At 42.9% G+C, this 15,083-nt stretch overlaps 1 protein-coding gene across 2 annotated transcripts; it reads left to right on the top strand.

Moving 5' to 3' along the window:
• The first annotated feature begins 6,995 nt into the window (after positions 1-6,995).
• On the top strand, positions 6,996-9,941 carry LOC119300685. Of its 2 annotated transcripts, XR_005146603.1 has the most exons (4): positions 6,996-7,295; positions 8,259-8,415; positions 8,506-8,720; positions 9,397-9,941. XR_005146603.1 is itself a non-coding variant. In XM_037577584.1 (3 exons), exons 1-3 carry the CDS (start codon positions 7,071-7,073, stop codon positions 8,637-8,639), a joined length of 516 nt encoding a protein of 171 aa, XP_037433481.1. In that variant the 5' UTR covers positions 6,996-7,070; the 3' UTR covers positions 8,640-8,866. The 2 variants fall into 2 exon arrangements, 1 of the variants encoding a protein (XP_037433481.1); XM_037577584.1 differs by lacking the exon at positions 9,397-9,941 and having other exon boundaries at positions 8,506-8,866.
• The last annotated feature ends 5,142 nt before the right edge of the window (positions 9,942-15,083 follow it).

Below are 15,083 nucleotides of genomic sequence, written 5' to 3'. Positions count from 1 at the left end.
TCAAGTAACATGACCTCTAGAACAGGATTACTGTACCACTCTGGTGCGGATCTTACTCTGGTTGACCTGCGAGGTTCGGTAGTAACTTGATCAGAAGCTTCATGATCATCATCATTAGCTTCCTCACTTACTGGTGTAGGAATCACTGGAACTGATTTCAGTGATGAACTACTTTCCAATAAGGGAGAAGGTACAATTACCTCATCAAGTTCTACTTTCCCCCCACTCACTTCCTTCGAGAGAAACTCCTTCTCTAGAACGGATCCATTCTTAGCAACGAATATCTTGCCTTTGGATCTGTGATAGAAGGTGTACCCAACTGTCTCCTTTGGGTATCCTATGAAGACACATTTCTCTTATTTGGGTTCGAGCTTATCAGGTTGAAGCTTTTTCACATAAGCATCGCAGCCCCAAACTTTAAGAAATGACAACTCGAGTTTCTTGTCAAACCATAGTTCATAAGGTGTCGTCTCAACGGATTTTGATGGTGCCCTATTTAACATGAATGCAGTCGTCTCTAAAGCATAACCCCAAAACGATAGCGGTAAATCAGTGAGAGACATCATAGATCGCACCATATCTAATAAAGTGCGGTTACGACGTTCGGACACACCATTACGTTGTGGTGTTTCAGGTGGCGTGAGTTGCGAAACTATTACACATTGTTTCAAATGAAGACCAAACTCATAACTCAAATATTCACCTCCACGATCAGATCGTAGAAACTTAATTTTCTTATTACGATGATTTTCCACTTCACTCTGAAATTCTTTGAAATTTTCAAATGTTTCAGACTTATGTTTCATCAAGTAGATATACCCATATCTGCTCAAATCATCTATGAAGGTGAGAAAATAACGATATCCACCGCGTGCCTCAATGTTCATTGGACCACATACATCAATATGTATGATTTGCAATAACTCTGTTGCTCGCTCCATTGTTCCAGAGAACGGAGTTTTAGTCATCTTGCCCATGAGGCATGGTTCTCAAGTACCAAGTGATTCATAATCAAGTGATTCCAGAAGTCCATCAGAATGGAGTTTCTTCATGCGCTTTACACCAATATGACCCAAACAGTAGTGCCACAAATAAGTTGCACTATCATTATCAACTTTGCATCTTTTTGGCTTCAATACTATGAACATGTGTATCACTACTATCAAGATTTAGTAAAAATAGACCACTCATCAAGGGTGCATGACCATAAAAGATATTACTCATATAAATAGAACAACCATTTTTCTCCGATTTAAATGAATAACCGTCTCGCATCAAACAATATCCAGATATAATGTTAATGCTCAACTCTGGCACCAAATAACAATTATTTAGGTCTAAAACTAATCCCGAAGGTAGATGTAGAGGTAGTGTGCCGACGGTGATCACATCGACTTTGGAACCATTTCCCAAGCACATCGCCACCTCGTCCTTAGCCAATCTTCACTTAATCCCTAGCCCCTGTTTCGAGTTGCAAATGTTAGCAACTGAACCAGTATCAAATACCCAGGCACTACTGCATGCATTAGTAAGGTACACATCAATAACATGTATATCAAATATAACTTTCACTTTGCCATCCTTCTTCTCTGCCAAATACTTGGGGCAGTTCCGCTTCCGGTGACCAGTCCCTTTGAAGTAGAAGCACTCAGTTTCAGGCTTAGATCTAGACTTGGGTTTCTTCACTTGAGCAGCAACTGGCTTGCTGTTCTTCTTGAAGTTCCCCTTCTTCCCTTTAGCATTTTTCTTGAAACTAGTGGTCTTGTTGACCATCAACACTTGATGCTCCTTCTTGATTTCTACCTCTGCAGCCTTTAGCATTGCGAAGAGCTTAGGAATAGTCTTATCCATCCCTTGCATATTATAGTTCATCAGGAAGCTCTTGTAGCTTGGTGGCAGTGATTGAAGAACTTTGTCAATGACACTATAATCAGGAAGATTAACTCCCAGCTGAGTCAAGTGGTTGTGGTACCCAGACATTCTGAGTATATGTTCACTTACAGAACTATCCTCCTCCATTTTGCAGCTATAGAACTTACTGGAGACTTCATATCTCTCAATCCAGGCATTTGCTTGAAATATTAACTTCAACTCCTAGAACATCTCATATGCTCCATAACGTTCAAAACGTCGTTGAAGTCCCGGTTCTAAGCCATAAATCATGGCACACTGAACTATCGAGTAGTCATCAGCTTTGCTCTGCCAGGCATTCACAACATCTGGCGTTGCTCCTGCAGCGGCTTTGTCACCTAGCGGTGCTTCCAGGACATAATTCTTCTATGCAGCAATGAGGATAATCCTCAAGTTACGAACCCACTCCGTGTAGTTGCTACCATCATCTTTCAACTTAGCTTTCTCTAGGAACGCATTAAAATTCAACGGAACAACAGCACGGGCTATCTATCTACAACAACATAGACAAGCAAAATACTATCAGGTACTAAGTTCATGATAAATTAAAGTTCAATTAATCAAATTACTTAAGAACTCCCACTTAGATAGACATCTCTCTAACCATCTAAGTGATCACGTGATCCATATCAACTAAACCATGCTCGATCATCACGTGAGATGGAGTAGTTTTCAATGGTGAACATCACTATGTTGATCATATCTACTATATGATTCACGCTCGACCTTTCGGTCTCAGTGTTCCGAGGCCATATCTGCATATGCTAGGCTCGTCAAGTTTAACCCGAGTATTCTGCGTGTGCAAAACTGGCTTGCACCCGTTGTATGTGAACATAGAGCTTATCACACCCGATTATCACGTGGTGTCTCGGCATGACGAATTGTAGCAATGGTGCATACTCAGGGAGAACACTTGTACCTTGAAATGTAGTGAGAGATCATCTTATAATGCTACCGCCGAACTAAGCAAAATAAGATGCATAAAGCATAAACATCACATCCAATCAATATAAGTGATATGATATGGCCATCATCATCTTGTGCCTTTGATCTCCATCTCCAAAGCACTGTCATGATCACCATCATCACCGGCTTGACACCTTGATCTCCATCGAAGCATCATTGTCGTCTCGCCAACTATTGCTACTACGACCATCGCTACTGCTTAGTGATAAAGTGAAGCAATTACATGGCGATTGCATTTCATACAATAAAGCGACAACATATGGCTCCTGCCAGTTGCCGATAACTGTGTTACAAAACATGATCATCTCATACAATAAAATTCAGCATCATGTCTTGACCATATCACATCACAATATACCCTACAAAAACAAGTTAGATGTCCTCTACTTTGTTGTTGCAAGTTTTACATGGCTGCTACGGGCTGAGCAAGAACCGTTCTTACCTACGCATCAAAAACCACAACACGGTATAGTGATTGCTTTTGATCTTCAGAAAGAACCCTGTTCATTGAATCCGATTCAACTAAAGTTGGAGAAACTGACACCCACCAGCCACCTGTGTGCGAAGCAAGTTGGTAGAACCAGTCTCGCGTAAGCGTATGCTAATGTCGGTCTGAGCCGCTTCATCCAATAATACCACTGAATCAAGAATCAACTAGTGACGGCAAGCAATATGTATATACCCACGCCCACAACTCCTTTGTGTTCTACTCGTGAATAAAACATCTACGCATAGACCTGGCTCGGATGCCACTATTGGGGAACGCAGTAATTTCAAAATTTTCCTATGCACACGCAAGATCTATCATGGTGATGCATAGCGACAAGAGGGGAAGAGTGTTGTCCATGTACCCTCATACCATAAGCAAAAGCGTTATGACAACGCGGTTGATGTAGGCGTACGTCTTCACGATCCAACCAATCCTAGTACCGAAAGTACGGCACCTCCGCGATCTGCACATGTTCGGCTTGGTGACGTCACACGAACTCTCGATCTAGCTGAGTGTCGAGGGAGAGCTTCGTCAGCACGACACCGTGATGACGGTGATGATGAAGCTACCGGCGCAGGGCTTTTCCTAAGCACTATGACGATATGACCGAGGTGGATTATGATGGAGGGGGGCACCGCACACGGCTAAAAGCAATCAACTTGTGTGTCCTAGGGTGCCCCCTGCCCCCGTATATAAAGAAGGAAGGGGGAAGGCAGGCCGACCCTAGGGGCGCGCCAAGGGAGGAGGAATCCTCCTACTAGTAGGAGTAGGATTCCTCCTTTCCTAGTCCTACTAGGAGGAGAAGGGGAAAGAAGGAAAGGAGAGGAAGAGGAGAAGGAAAGGGGGGGGGCGCCCCCTCCCTAGTCCAATTCGGACTCCCTATAGGGAGGGGGCGTGGCTGCCCCTTGTGGGCTGCCTTCCCTCTTCCCTATGGCCCATGTAGGCCCAATCTTTCCCCTGGGGGGGGGGGGTTCCGGTAACCCTCCGGCACTCCGGTTTTCTCCGAAATCACCCGGAACACTTTCGGTGTTCGAATATAGTCATCCAATATATAAATGTTTATGTTTTGACCATTTCGAGACTCCTTGTCATGTTCGTGATCATATCCGGGATTCTGAACTACCTTCGGTACATCAAAACACATAAACTCATAATATCAATCTTCGCCGAACGTTAAGCGTGCGGACCCTACGGGTTCGAGAACTATATAGACATGACCGAGACACATCTCCGGTCAATAACCAATAGCGGAACCTGGATGTTCACATTGGCTCCCACATATTCTGCAAAGATCTTTATCGGTTAAACCGCATAACAACATACGTTGTTCCCTTTGTCATCGGTATGTTACTTGCCCAAGATTTAATCGTTGGTATCTCAATACCTAGTTCAATCTCGTTACCAGCAAGTCTCTTTACTCATTCCGTAATGCATCATCCCATAACTAACTCATTAGTCACATTGCTTGCCAGGCTTATAGTGATGTGCATTACCGAGAGGGCCTAGAGATACCTCTCTGATACTCGGAGTGACAAATCCTAATCTTGATCATGCCAACTCAACAAACACCATCAGAGACACCTGTAGAGCATCTTTATAGTCACCCAGTTACGTTGTGACGTTTGATAGCACACTAAGTGTTCCTCCGGTATTCGGGAGTTGCATGATCTCATAGTCATAGGAACATGTATAAGTTATGGAGAAACCAATAGCAATAAACTAAACGATCATCGTGCTAAGCTAACGGATGGGTCAAGTCAATCACATCATTCTCTAATGATGTGGTCCTGTTTATCAAATGACAACTCTTTGTCCATGGCTAGGAAACTTAACCATCTTTGATCAACGAGCTAGTCAAGTAGAAGCATACTAGTGACACTCTGTTTGTCTATGTATTCACACATGTACTAAGTTTCCGGTTAATACAATTCTAGCATGAATAATAAACATTTATCATGATATAAGGAAATATAAATAACAACTTTATTATTGGCTCTAGGGCGTATTTCCTTTAGAAGAAAGCAATAGCAATAAAACTGAACGATCAACATGCTAAGCTAACGGATGGGTCTTGTCCATCACATCATTCTCCTAACGATGTGATCCCGTTCATCAAATGACAACACATATCTATGGTTAGGAAACTTAACCATCTTTGATTAACGAGCTAGTCTAGTAGAGGGTTACTAGGGACACGGTGTTTTGTCTATGTATCCTCACATGTATCAAGTTTCCGGTTAATACAATTCTAGCATGAATAATACACATTTATCGTGATATAAGGAAATATAAGTAACAACTTTATTAATGCCTCTAGGGCATATTTCCTTCAGTAGTGGTGGGCTCCGATGACGGGGTGTGGAACGGATGGCTCCGACAGTGGGATGCACAACATTGTGCTCCAGCGACCCTCTCTGATTTTATAGCAACGCGGGTTGGCATGGGAGCCATCTCTTCTCTGCCATGGGAGCTGGACGAACGAGAGAGACGTGGGGAAAGAAAAGAAGATGATGAGTGGGCAAGACAGCTTCGGCAAGAGATAAGACAAAAGTGGAGAGACGGTGGGTGGGCCCAATAGGGGATACATGTCAAGCGGGAGAGACGGTTTATAGGAGAGAGAAATCATTCGACTGGTTCAGGAGTTTTTCTAAAAAAAATACAGGCCACCCGTAAATGTATTTTGCGGGACGCGGAATTACAGATCCGCTGGAGATGCTTGATGCACGGAAGGAGGTGATCCTAATATAATAGGGACGATCGGAGGGAGGGGCGTTCCGAATTGGATTTCGCGAACCAGGAGGGCCGTTTTGGCTCTTGGGTGCATATGCTCCCTAATGAGCAGTAAATTCAAAATAAATAGTAAATTCAATTTAAAAATTATAATTTTTTCGTAGATGTTCTTGTTAGTGTAACAAGTGTGCTTGTCAAATTTCATGCGAAACGAGATGACTGTGCTTCCTCGGTGAAAAAACAAAAATATGTGTAATATTTTGAGGTAACATTTGTAGTTCGACTTGTTTTTTTTCACAGATAAAAAACTTGAGCTTTTCTTCTAAAAAATTGCAGGTAGTGTTTTGGTGTAACAATGATCATATCTTTTTTTTTATCATTTTTTGAACATTTAAGAAAAACATTTTTAATGGGCAGAGCATATGCTCTCAAGAGCCAAATTGGATTTCGCGAATCAACCTGTGATTAGGTTAGATGGTTAGAGGGACAGTAGTATCCCAACCCATCAGTGTTCAAATCATGATGCTCGCATTATTCCTGGATTTATCTCAGAATTTTCGGTAACTTCGTAAATCTCAAGATGGTATGCCGGCTCAGTCTCTTAAAAATGTTTATAGGGTAGAGTGTGAGTGTGTGCGTTCATAAAGTGAGTGTATGTGCGTATGTATGAGCACTTGCATTGTTAAAAAAGAAGAGGCTGAATTGGATTTCCGGGCCGTCGGATGGATCCGTTGATTTCCAACGGTGGAGTGGTTGCTGCACGGAGATTTCTATCGGAAACGGGAGAGGTTTGGTGTGGTCCTACGTACCTGTTAGTGGGAGCGTCGATACCTGACGGTATGGTCCTAGCTGTCAGCGGGCCTAGTGTTTATTCCGCCTCCTCCCCGTGATTGCGGTGAAGCCTAGGGGCCAAAGCGTGAAGAGGGCAGGAGGAGTAGTAGGTAGCCAACCGCACCAGGGATCGCCGGCGGAGATGGCGCAGAGGGAGAAATCGTCCGTCGCGGTCGCCTCCCTGTCGTCCTCGGCGCCAACCGCCGTGCCCTCGGGCGAGCGGTGGGGCGCCGCGATCGGCAACCTGGGAGAGCTGGGCGCCAACGTCGAGTCGCTGCAGAAGCTGCTCGCCCGGAAGGCCGTCTTCGTCGACGACGACGTCTTCTCCAAGGCCTCCCTCGCCTCCGAACAGGCCCGCTCCATCAAGGTACCTACCCATGCTTCCGATCCCCAAACCGTTCCTTTCACTTGGGCCTGTAGATAGATGCCTCCCCCCTAATCGGCGTGAGCTTAATCAGTAAGCAGACGACGCAGAATCCCTGTTCATATCAAGATGCATCTTAGATGACAGAGGTTCAGTTCAATCTAGTCTATTTGGCTTTGCCTTGGGTTTTGATAGAGCTAGGCAGGATGTATGGTGCCAGCTCCAGTCAAATGTACTTGATTTGATTAATTGTATTTATGTGATGGTCCTGACAACGATTTCTGAAACTGAATGCATAAAGCCATGCACCACCTTATCAAATACATGACTCAAATTTATCATTCGTTTTAGTTTTTTACAGGCATGTGATGAATTTCATACTATTCTCGGTTATTTTCCCCTCATATCTGAACTACTAAGGACATGTTTGGTTTGTGATAGACTTTGCCCTAACTGAGTTTCCTAAAGTGCGGCTTTATTCTGGCCAACAAGCCAACAACAGAAGGCTCCGTGTTTGACAAATAACATGTGGCTACACATGTAATGATAAATGGGTGTCAAGAGTAAGTGTATGTCAAATACTTAAGCTCGGTTGCACCAACCTGTACTCATGAATTTATAGTCATCAAACAGGTTCAGCACACAGATGCCTATTTTTATATCTGGATTTTCTACATGATTGCATATTAAGTTTGCAGATTAATGGCTAGCAAATTATTTCTTTTGTAGTGTATTTCTAGCGACATTAGTATCCTTATAAGCTAAAATTTGGATTTAAGCAACATGATACCTTTTAGTCTTGTGCAAGAGCAGTGAATGTTTTTTTCCCCTGCACAATTAATAGCTATGAATGTAGTTTGGCACTTTATTGGCTCGAATATATGTTGGCATCTAGTTAACCGTTGTTCTACAGTTTGTTGTTTGGTATGTTTTCCTATTGATTGGTATTTCTATTCTGTGTATTAGATTCTTGACCAGAGGGTGCAGTCTCTGGAACGTGAACTGGACGCTGCCATTTCTGCAGCTGCTCGAGCCCGTACAGAAAAACGCCAGGCTGAAGCTGCTCAACGAGCTGCAGAGCTGCATGCACAGGAAGTCACGAAGGAGCTGGAGAACACCGCAAGTATGTGTACCATCTTGCTGGTGCACCAGCATTTGACTCACCGAGGTTAGTCTGGAGCTTCATAGCTCATTTATGTTTTTCATCTTGCAGGAGTTTTCCAGCTGCACATGGAAGAGCTGCGGGCAAAACAAGAGGAGATCGCCAAGAGAGATAGTGATATCAAGGTGTTGGAAGCAATAATACAAACCCTGAGTAGCAAAGATGATGGCGGATCCAGCGAGTAATAACCATACATTGGGAGCATTTGGGCATTCTCATTGATGCTTTCATGTTCAAGCATCCCGACACATATTTATCGACTCCATGTAAGCACTTCAATACTCAGATGATTGTATATTGTTTTCACAAGATCGAACACTCAGATAGTCACTTGCAATGGTATGCTGTCATCCTGTTACTTTTACATGTTGATAATTGGCCATGAATATCAAGCAGAAACCGTTGGCACTAATCTGACTGTTGAGTAGAAGTATCCAAATTGGACAATTTATAGATATCGCCTGTCCCGGGAGTATGATTCCTAGGTATTCGACGACAAATTCATGATGGGTATATTTTTCTTTATTATTTACTCCATCCGTTCACTACAATAAGATGTTTTGGATATTTCAATATGGACTGCATATGATTGGAATGAGTGAACTAAAGTGCATCTATATACACCCAATTTGGAAAAAAGTTGGAACATCTTATAATAGTGAACGGAGAGAGTGACAGTTTAACACAATGCCCTAATATAGCTGCGGTTTTACTTAATTCCCAAGCATATTGTGGAACGTTTTACCCTCTTGTCAATCAGCCAAGCCAAGTATTATCTGGAAGGGCTCGTAGACACATGCACACACACACACACACACGCACACACACACACGCCCGCACACGCACACGCACACGCAAGGTTAACTCGCTCCTTAGTGAATCTTCTTCTTCTGCATGCGAGACATGGTTGCTACTTCAAGTGGATGTGCTATGCGTTCTTAGGTACCAAGGAGGTGGCCATGGAGAAGCTAGAAGCAAGGGACAAGCCCTCACAGAAATGGAGCAAGGAGTGCAACAAGTGGAGCCGCCGCAAAGCAACAGTGTCTGAACACCCGGTCAAGGCATGGATATCCGGTGCCAGCAAACAAAGAACATTCGGAAGAAACAGGCGCCCGGTGACTCCCATCGAACGACCAGACATTCGACGCATCCCTAGAAATCCGGCTAGGAGGGTCTAGAAGTTATGCCAATTTTTGTCAGACGTCTGGCCAAGCCCCGAACGTCTGGCGCCTAATGTCGGGCCAGACATCCGGCATGTCCAGGGACATCTGGCACCTATGCGGGCCAAAGGCACATGTACCCCTCTCTCTCCCTTATTTCGTCCAACACTATGAAGAGACTACCCCCTCTTCCTCTTAGGGTTAGCAAAGTATATGATTAGATGTTGAGAGAGCTTTGCTCATCTATTAGTTCTCTTGGATATCAAGACCTCCTAGGAGAAGATCCCTAAATGGATACCAAGGCCTCGTCTCCTAGGGATTGGAGAAGACTTATCTCTCAAGGCCTCAATTCCTCTGGGGATGGGAAGAATTACCTCTTGCTATTACCATTGGTTGACTTTGGATCCATAAACTTGTATGAGATTTGTGGATTTAGTGGATGTGTGAGTAATTCTTGTCTTTGAGTATTCTTCCTCTTGTGTTGTTCTTGATTCTATCCTTCTCCCACCTCTTAGTGTGATAAGATCTCGAATTTAGGGTTCCGCCCTAGCTACATCATCTTGGATCAGAGAAGGTTGATTCACATCTTGGAATCTCATCCCCTCATTTGCTAACCTATTCTTATTGCGTTTTGTCCTAATTCAGAAATCCCTACCAAAAAATAGCCGCACCAACTTTTTTTTGCAATTTGTTGAGTTTTGTGAGATTTTGTCGATTTGGATCCATGAACTTGTTGTTTGCCATGCGGATCTAGACCCTCCCCACCACCCCACCTTTTCCCATGAAATCCACCCCCATCCCACCCCAAAACTTTTCTCCCCACACTCAAACTCCTAAGATTTTGATCTATCACGGAGTATAGCCGCTAGACATTTGGCCAATGCCCGGACAATGAGTCCCAACCAGACATCCATCGAATCGCCAAACATCCAGACCGACACAGACAAAACCCCCAAGTTCTCCTGAAATTTCCCAAAATGTTGCCATTTCCCACCTCCTCCACTACAAGAAATCTCGTCCCGAGATTTAGGAGTGGTTATAAGGGGAAGGGATCTGGTTACGAAATTCTAATGATTCTTCTCGGTCATAGTTGCTCTTTTAGAAGAGGTTGATCCATTACATTGATGTATTCAGTCCTCTGCTTCGGGTCATCATGATGAATTCATCATCCTTTCTTCGGAAATTTCATTGTACTTACGACTCACAACGTTGACTATCTGGCAGATAACTCAGGGAATGTGGTAGAAAGCAACTCTCGAATAGATACTTAAGAAAATATCGAGAGTAAAGTAAGAAGGTACCATGAGAAGTTTCCAATGGGCAAGCAATCGTTCATGGCCTAATCAGAAGGTGAAAGGGGTTCAGAGCAAGAAGAATAAGTATTGCGTCTAATACTAGAATAGATCATCCCTAGGAAGGTGACCCGTGAATTACATACGGAGTCAAATCCGAGGAATAACTTTGGGAACAGGGGTGTACCGGAGAGTCAAGTTTCGATCCTGTGGAACTGTGGGTTATGGGCCCACCATGTGGGTTTAAAGTGGAAAGAGTGATGATATCTTGCACGGTTATGATAGCAAGGCATGTTAGAGGATAACCTGTCAGTTATATCGGTAACAACGTCGGTACCAAGGTCGAGGGACGAAGAGAACCATTTTTCGGCTCGTTAAACAAGGCGGGCCAATAGGCAAAGTTCTCGTCCATCGGTGGCTACCGGAATATCATCAACAATAGTAACAGGGTCTCACTGACTAGGTTGTAGGACGAGGTGTTTACATAAGCAAGAGAATATTACTTCTTAGATCATATAGACCACAAAAAGAAGGTTAAACAAGACAATGAAATGGAAAATGTGATTATCATTTTAAACAGAACAATGGAAAGGAAAATGTGTTTAAACACATATATCAGGAGAGAAATTTCAGGATATAATGTAGAAAACTCTTTGGGTAGGGGAGAGAAATTTCATGATATTACCCATACATCGGTGTTTGGATAATTGAGCAGGAAACATTTAGCATTGGGCTTCAAATGTTCTTGTTGAAAATCGGAGTACCATAGACATGCTTCGAGATAGCATTGACATGGTCATCAGGTGAAGATCAGACTTCGGAAACACAAATTCATCGGTAACAACTTATAGGATAAGTCTTACCATTTCCTCATGGAAGAATGGATAACCTTGCCGAAAAGGAATCTATAACAATAGAGCCTCCAGCCAGGTGTGCTAGGATGACATCACCTTATCGGGCCATACAACGACCAATGTTATAACTCTTGGAAATATGTTCCAGCCATCATATCTGACCGAGATTCAGATCTGATTGGTGTGAGGATACCTCAAACTCATGATGCTCGAGGAGAAAAGGTGTGACACAAATTGACGAGATGACGTCGAAGATTCTCGAGAAATGAACTATGGAAGCGAGTTCCGAAACAAGAGTTCATCATTAAATCAAGAAGAGGATGAGGAGGTAGCTGATGGACTCGGCGTTAATTCAACGAGGTAGCCAAAAAGATGGATCTCCACAATTATGTGGATAAGGAGATAACATTTGTCAGATCAAATGATATAAGAAGTATGCTTAAGGAAAACATACACAATTAAACATTGGTTGAGAGGTGCGCCCGAAATATGGGTTGGGTTGTACAAGCAATGTCAGAATGTTGATTCAGTAATCAATAGTCTAAGAATGAACGACCGACCATTAACTTCAAAGCAATAGGGTTGCTAGAAGTGCAGAATCCAAACAGCGCTGTTCACTTGTTGGTACCCCGGTTGGAATCAACACGAGGACCAAGAAAGAATGGTGATGGTGAGAAGTATCACTATACCAAGAATTCTTAAGATGTGGTGAAATTCCCACGACATTCTTGACATAAAAGGTGGTAATACTCCAAGGTAAAGAGGAACAAATGCTGGATAGCAAGGATCTCAAGGTATAACACAAAACACGAACAAGTTTGTGTTGAACGGAAGGCAATAAAGTGGTCGATGATAACACAAATCATCGAGGGCAAGGATGGTATTTCTCATTATGAATTCGATTGATATCCTGGAAAAGCTCAAAATGTTGGTGATGATCATGACACATTTGTCGAGAGATTTCATGAAGATGTAATCTATCGGCGATGACATCAAGTCAAAGGAATTATGAAGCAAAATGTTATTGGAACCATGGGTACGACACAAACTCGAAATCAAGCTTGTTGTTCAAGGTAAAATGATATGACGAGGAAAATCGACGTAAGCTTAGCTCATCGTCGAAAATTGTGCTCCGGGAAGAAAGGTCCAGGTAGCACAGTTAAAATTTACCATGATAATGATATGGCCAATCAGACTAGGAGTGACATGATGGAGTATTAAACTTCTCAACAACAAAGTACTGAGAGTACTGAATCTCAGTATTGATTCGATTCACAAATAGGTGTTCTCGGTTGACGACAACCCAAAACCCGTGGAGTGACTATGATGGGAAAAGGTACTGCTTCATCAGAATTTCATAAGATGAAGTGCAATGGGTGGATATCCTCGAGATACCAGGGGGTAATACTCGAAGGTAGAACAAAATAGAGGTTGGGAAGGTGTACTGATCTGCACCAAGTTCTTTAACTTGCCCGAGAAATAGAATCAAAGGAGAACAATCATGGTCGGAACCACGGTTGCTAAGCATCAATTCACAGATACCAGACGATATTTATTAAGGAAATATTTATTATTACAAGAAGTTTCCATGATAGGATCTACATCATGTCCATGGGCATGAAAACAAAGTTCAAGGCCGACTCCCACTTCTTCAATGCATAACCCTTCATTCACTTCCCATCTTCGGAGAATTTATAGAGTTGAAATTTTTTCCGACAAAACACCAATAGATATAACCCGCATAAACTACGGGTTCACACAAACTAAAGAAGGCATAGGTTCAACCCATAAGGGCATCTTAGGAACATATACCACGAACTTCAGGAGTAACTAGCAGAAGCTCAAAAGCTGAGCATGGTTGACACAACTAAAGGATACCATTTACCAAAGGCATTATGTTTCAGGAAAAGAACTCCCGAGAATTTTGGATGTGAAGGACACTGTCGGATAATAACCCGCAATGGTTCTGGCGGTCCACAACATGGTTGATGTGAGTATCGGTACTCATTCAGAGGAAGAAGGAGTGTAAAGGCATCGGATTATAGAAAGTACTGACTAATTCCAAGCTCAAATGCAAAGGAAATATGATTTCCAAATCAAAGGATCAGAAGCAAACACTCTGATCAAGGATGGATAAATTCAATAGACCTAAGGGTACAATTGACAGAAAATAGATTGGTCGAGAACAAGCTCAAGTTTAAAATGAAGTCTGAGCCGGAAGGATAATTAAAAAGGATCAACTGACGATTGCGTGCATTCGCACTCATGTTGAATCAATAGGATCAAAATGACGGTGTCTAAGGATACTAACGAATATTGCTAGACATATGGAAAGCATCCATAATGCAAGCAGACAAGTATTGCAGAGCAATAAGCTACTGAGGAATTTTGAAGGATCGAATAGTATTTCGAAGACAATTGTGAAACACATGAACAACTGGGGATGAGCGGATACTTGATAAGGGCGATAAATTATCCGTAGGGTTATTCAGGTGGCAAGGAACTGCAAGGCAGAAGGCACAAAAAATTTCTCGGAACAATAGAGGGGATTTCAGGGTATCTTGTTATAACAAGATCAACTGGGAATAAAAGAACGGTAAGTGTATGTATTTATCCATAGGGATATTTCAGTGGTAGGGAATTGCAAAAGCAACAGGCTCAAAGTCTCGAGAGAACATCGGAGAGTATCTTTGAAATCCTTCGGTGGACCAAGTAATCATCTGGAGTAAGGGGCTCTCCAGGTAGAAGTAGTTACGAGAACCTAGAGTCGGCGTTAGTAAAATCATTTAACCCGAATAGAGAAGAGATTAGAGTCCTAGAGTATAGGTCAAGGAATAAAATATGCTAATTCCACCCAATGGCGACGTGGGCCCATAAGCCGCACAGCCATGTTAGTACAAGTTTTGCAATGTCTAGACTCGACTTCGGCCAAGGAGTGTGGAAGGGGGATTCCTACAGGCAGTCGGCTCTGATACCAACTTGTGACGCCCCCGATTCAATCGTACACTAATCATACACACAAAATGTACGATCAAGATCAAGGACTCACAGGAAGATATCACAACACAACTCTACAAATAAAAATAAGTCATACAAGCATCATATTACAAGCCAGGGGCCTTGAGGGCTCGAATACAAGAGCTCGATCATAGACGAGTCAACGGAAGCAACAATATTTGAGTACAAACATAAGTTAAACAAGTTTGCCTTAAGAAGGCTAGCACAAACTGGGATACAGATCGAAAGAGGCGCATGCCTCCTGCCTGGAATCTTCCTAAACTACTCCCGGTCGTCGTCAGCGGGCTGCACGTAGTATTAGGCAC

Source organism: Triticum dicoccoides, chromosome 5A (genome assembly GCF_002162155.2).
Source record: "Triticum dicoccoides isolate Atlit2015 ecotype Zavitan chromosome 5A, WEW_v2.0, whole genome shotgun sequence".
NCBI classification, from domain to species: Eukaryota; Viridiplantae; Streptophyta; class Magnoliopsida; order Poales; family Poaceae; genus Triticum; species Triticum dicoccoides.
This window is presented reverse-complemented; position numbering and strand designations above follow the sequence as displayed.

What these genes read in the sequence shown, in the direction of transcription:
- LOC119300685 (XM_037577584.1), top strand. Translation starts at nt 7,071, where the DNA reads ATGGCGCAGAGGGAGAAATCGTCCGTCGCGGTCGCCTCCCTGTCGTCC. An exon ending in AACAGGCCCGCTCCATCAAG is followed by an intron (nt 7,296 to 8,258) that starts GTACCTACCCAT and finishes TCTGTGTATTAG; the next exon opens with ATTCTTGACCAGAGGGTGCA. An exon ending in GGAGCTGGAGAACACCGCAA is followed by an intron (nt 8,416 to 8,505) that starts GTATGTGTACCA and finishes TTCATCTTGCAG; the next exon opens with GAGTTTTCCAGCTGCACATG.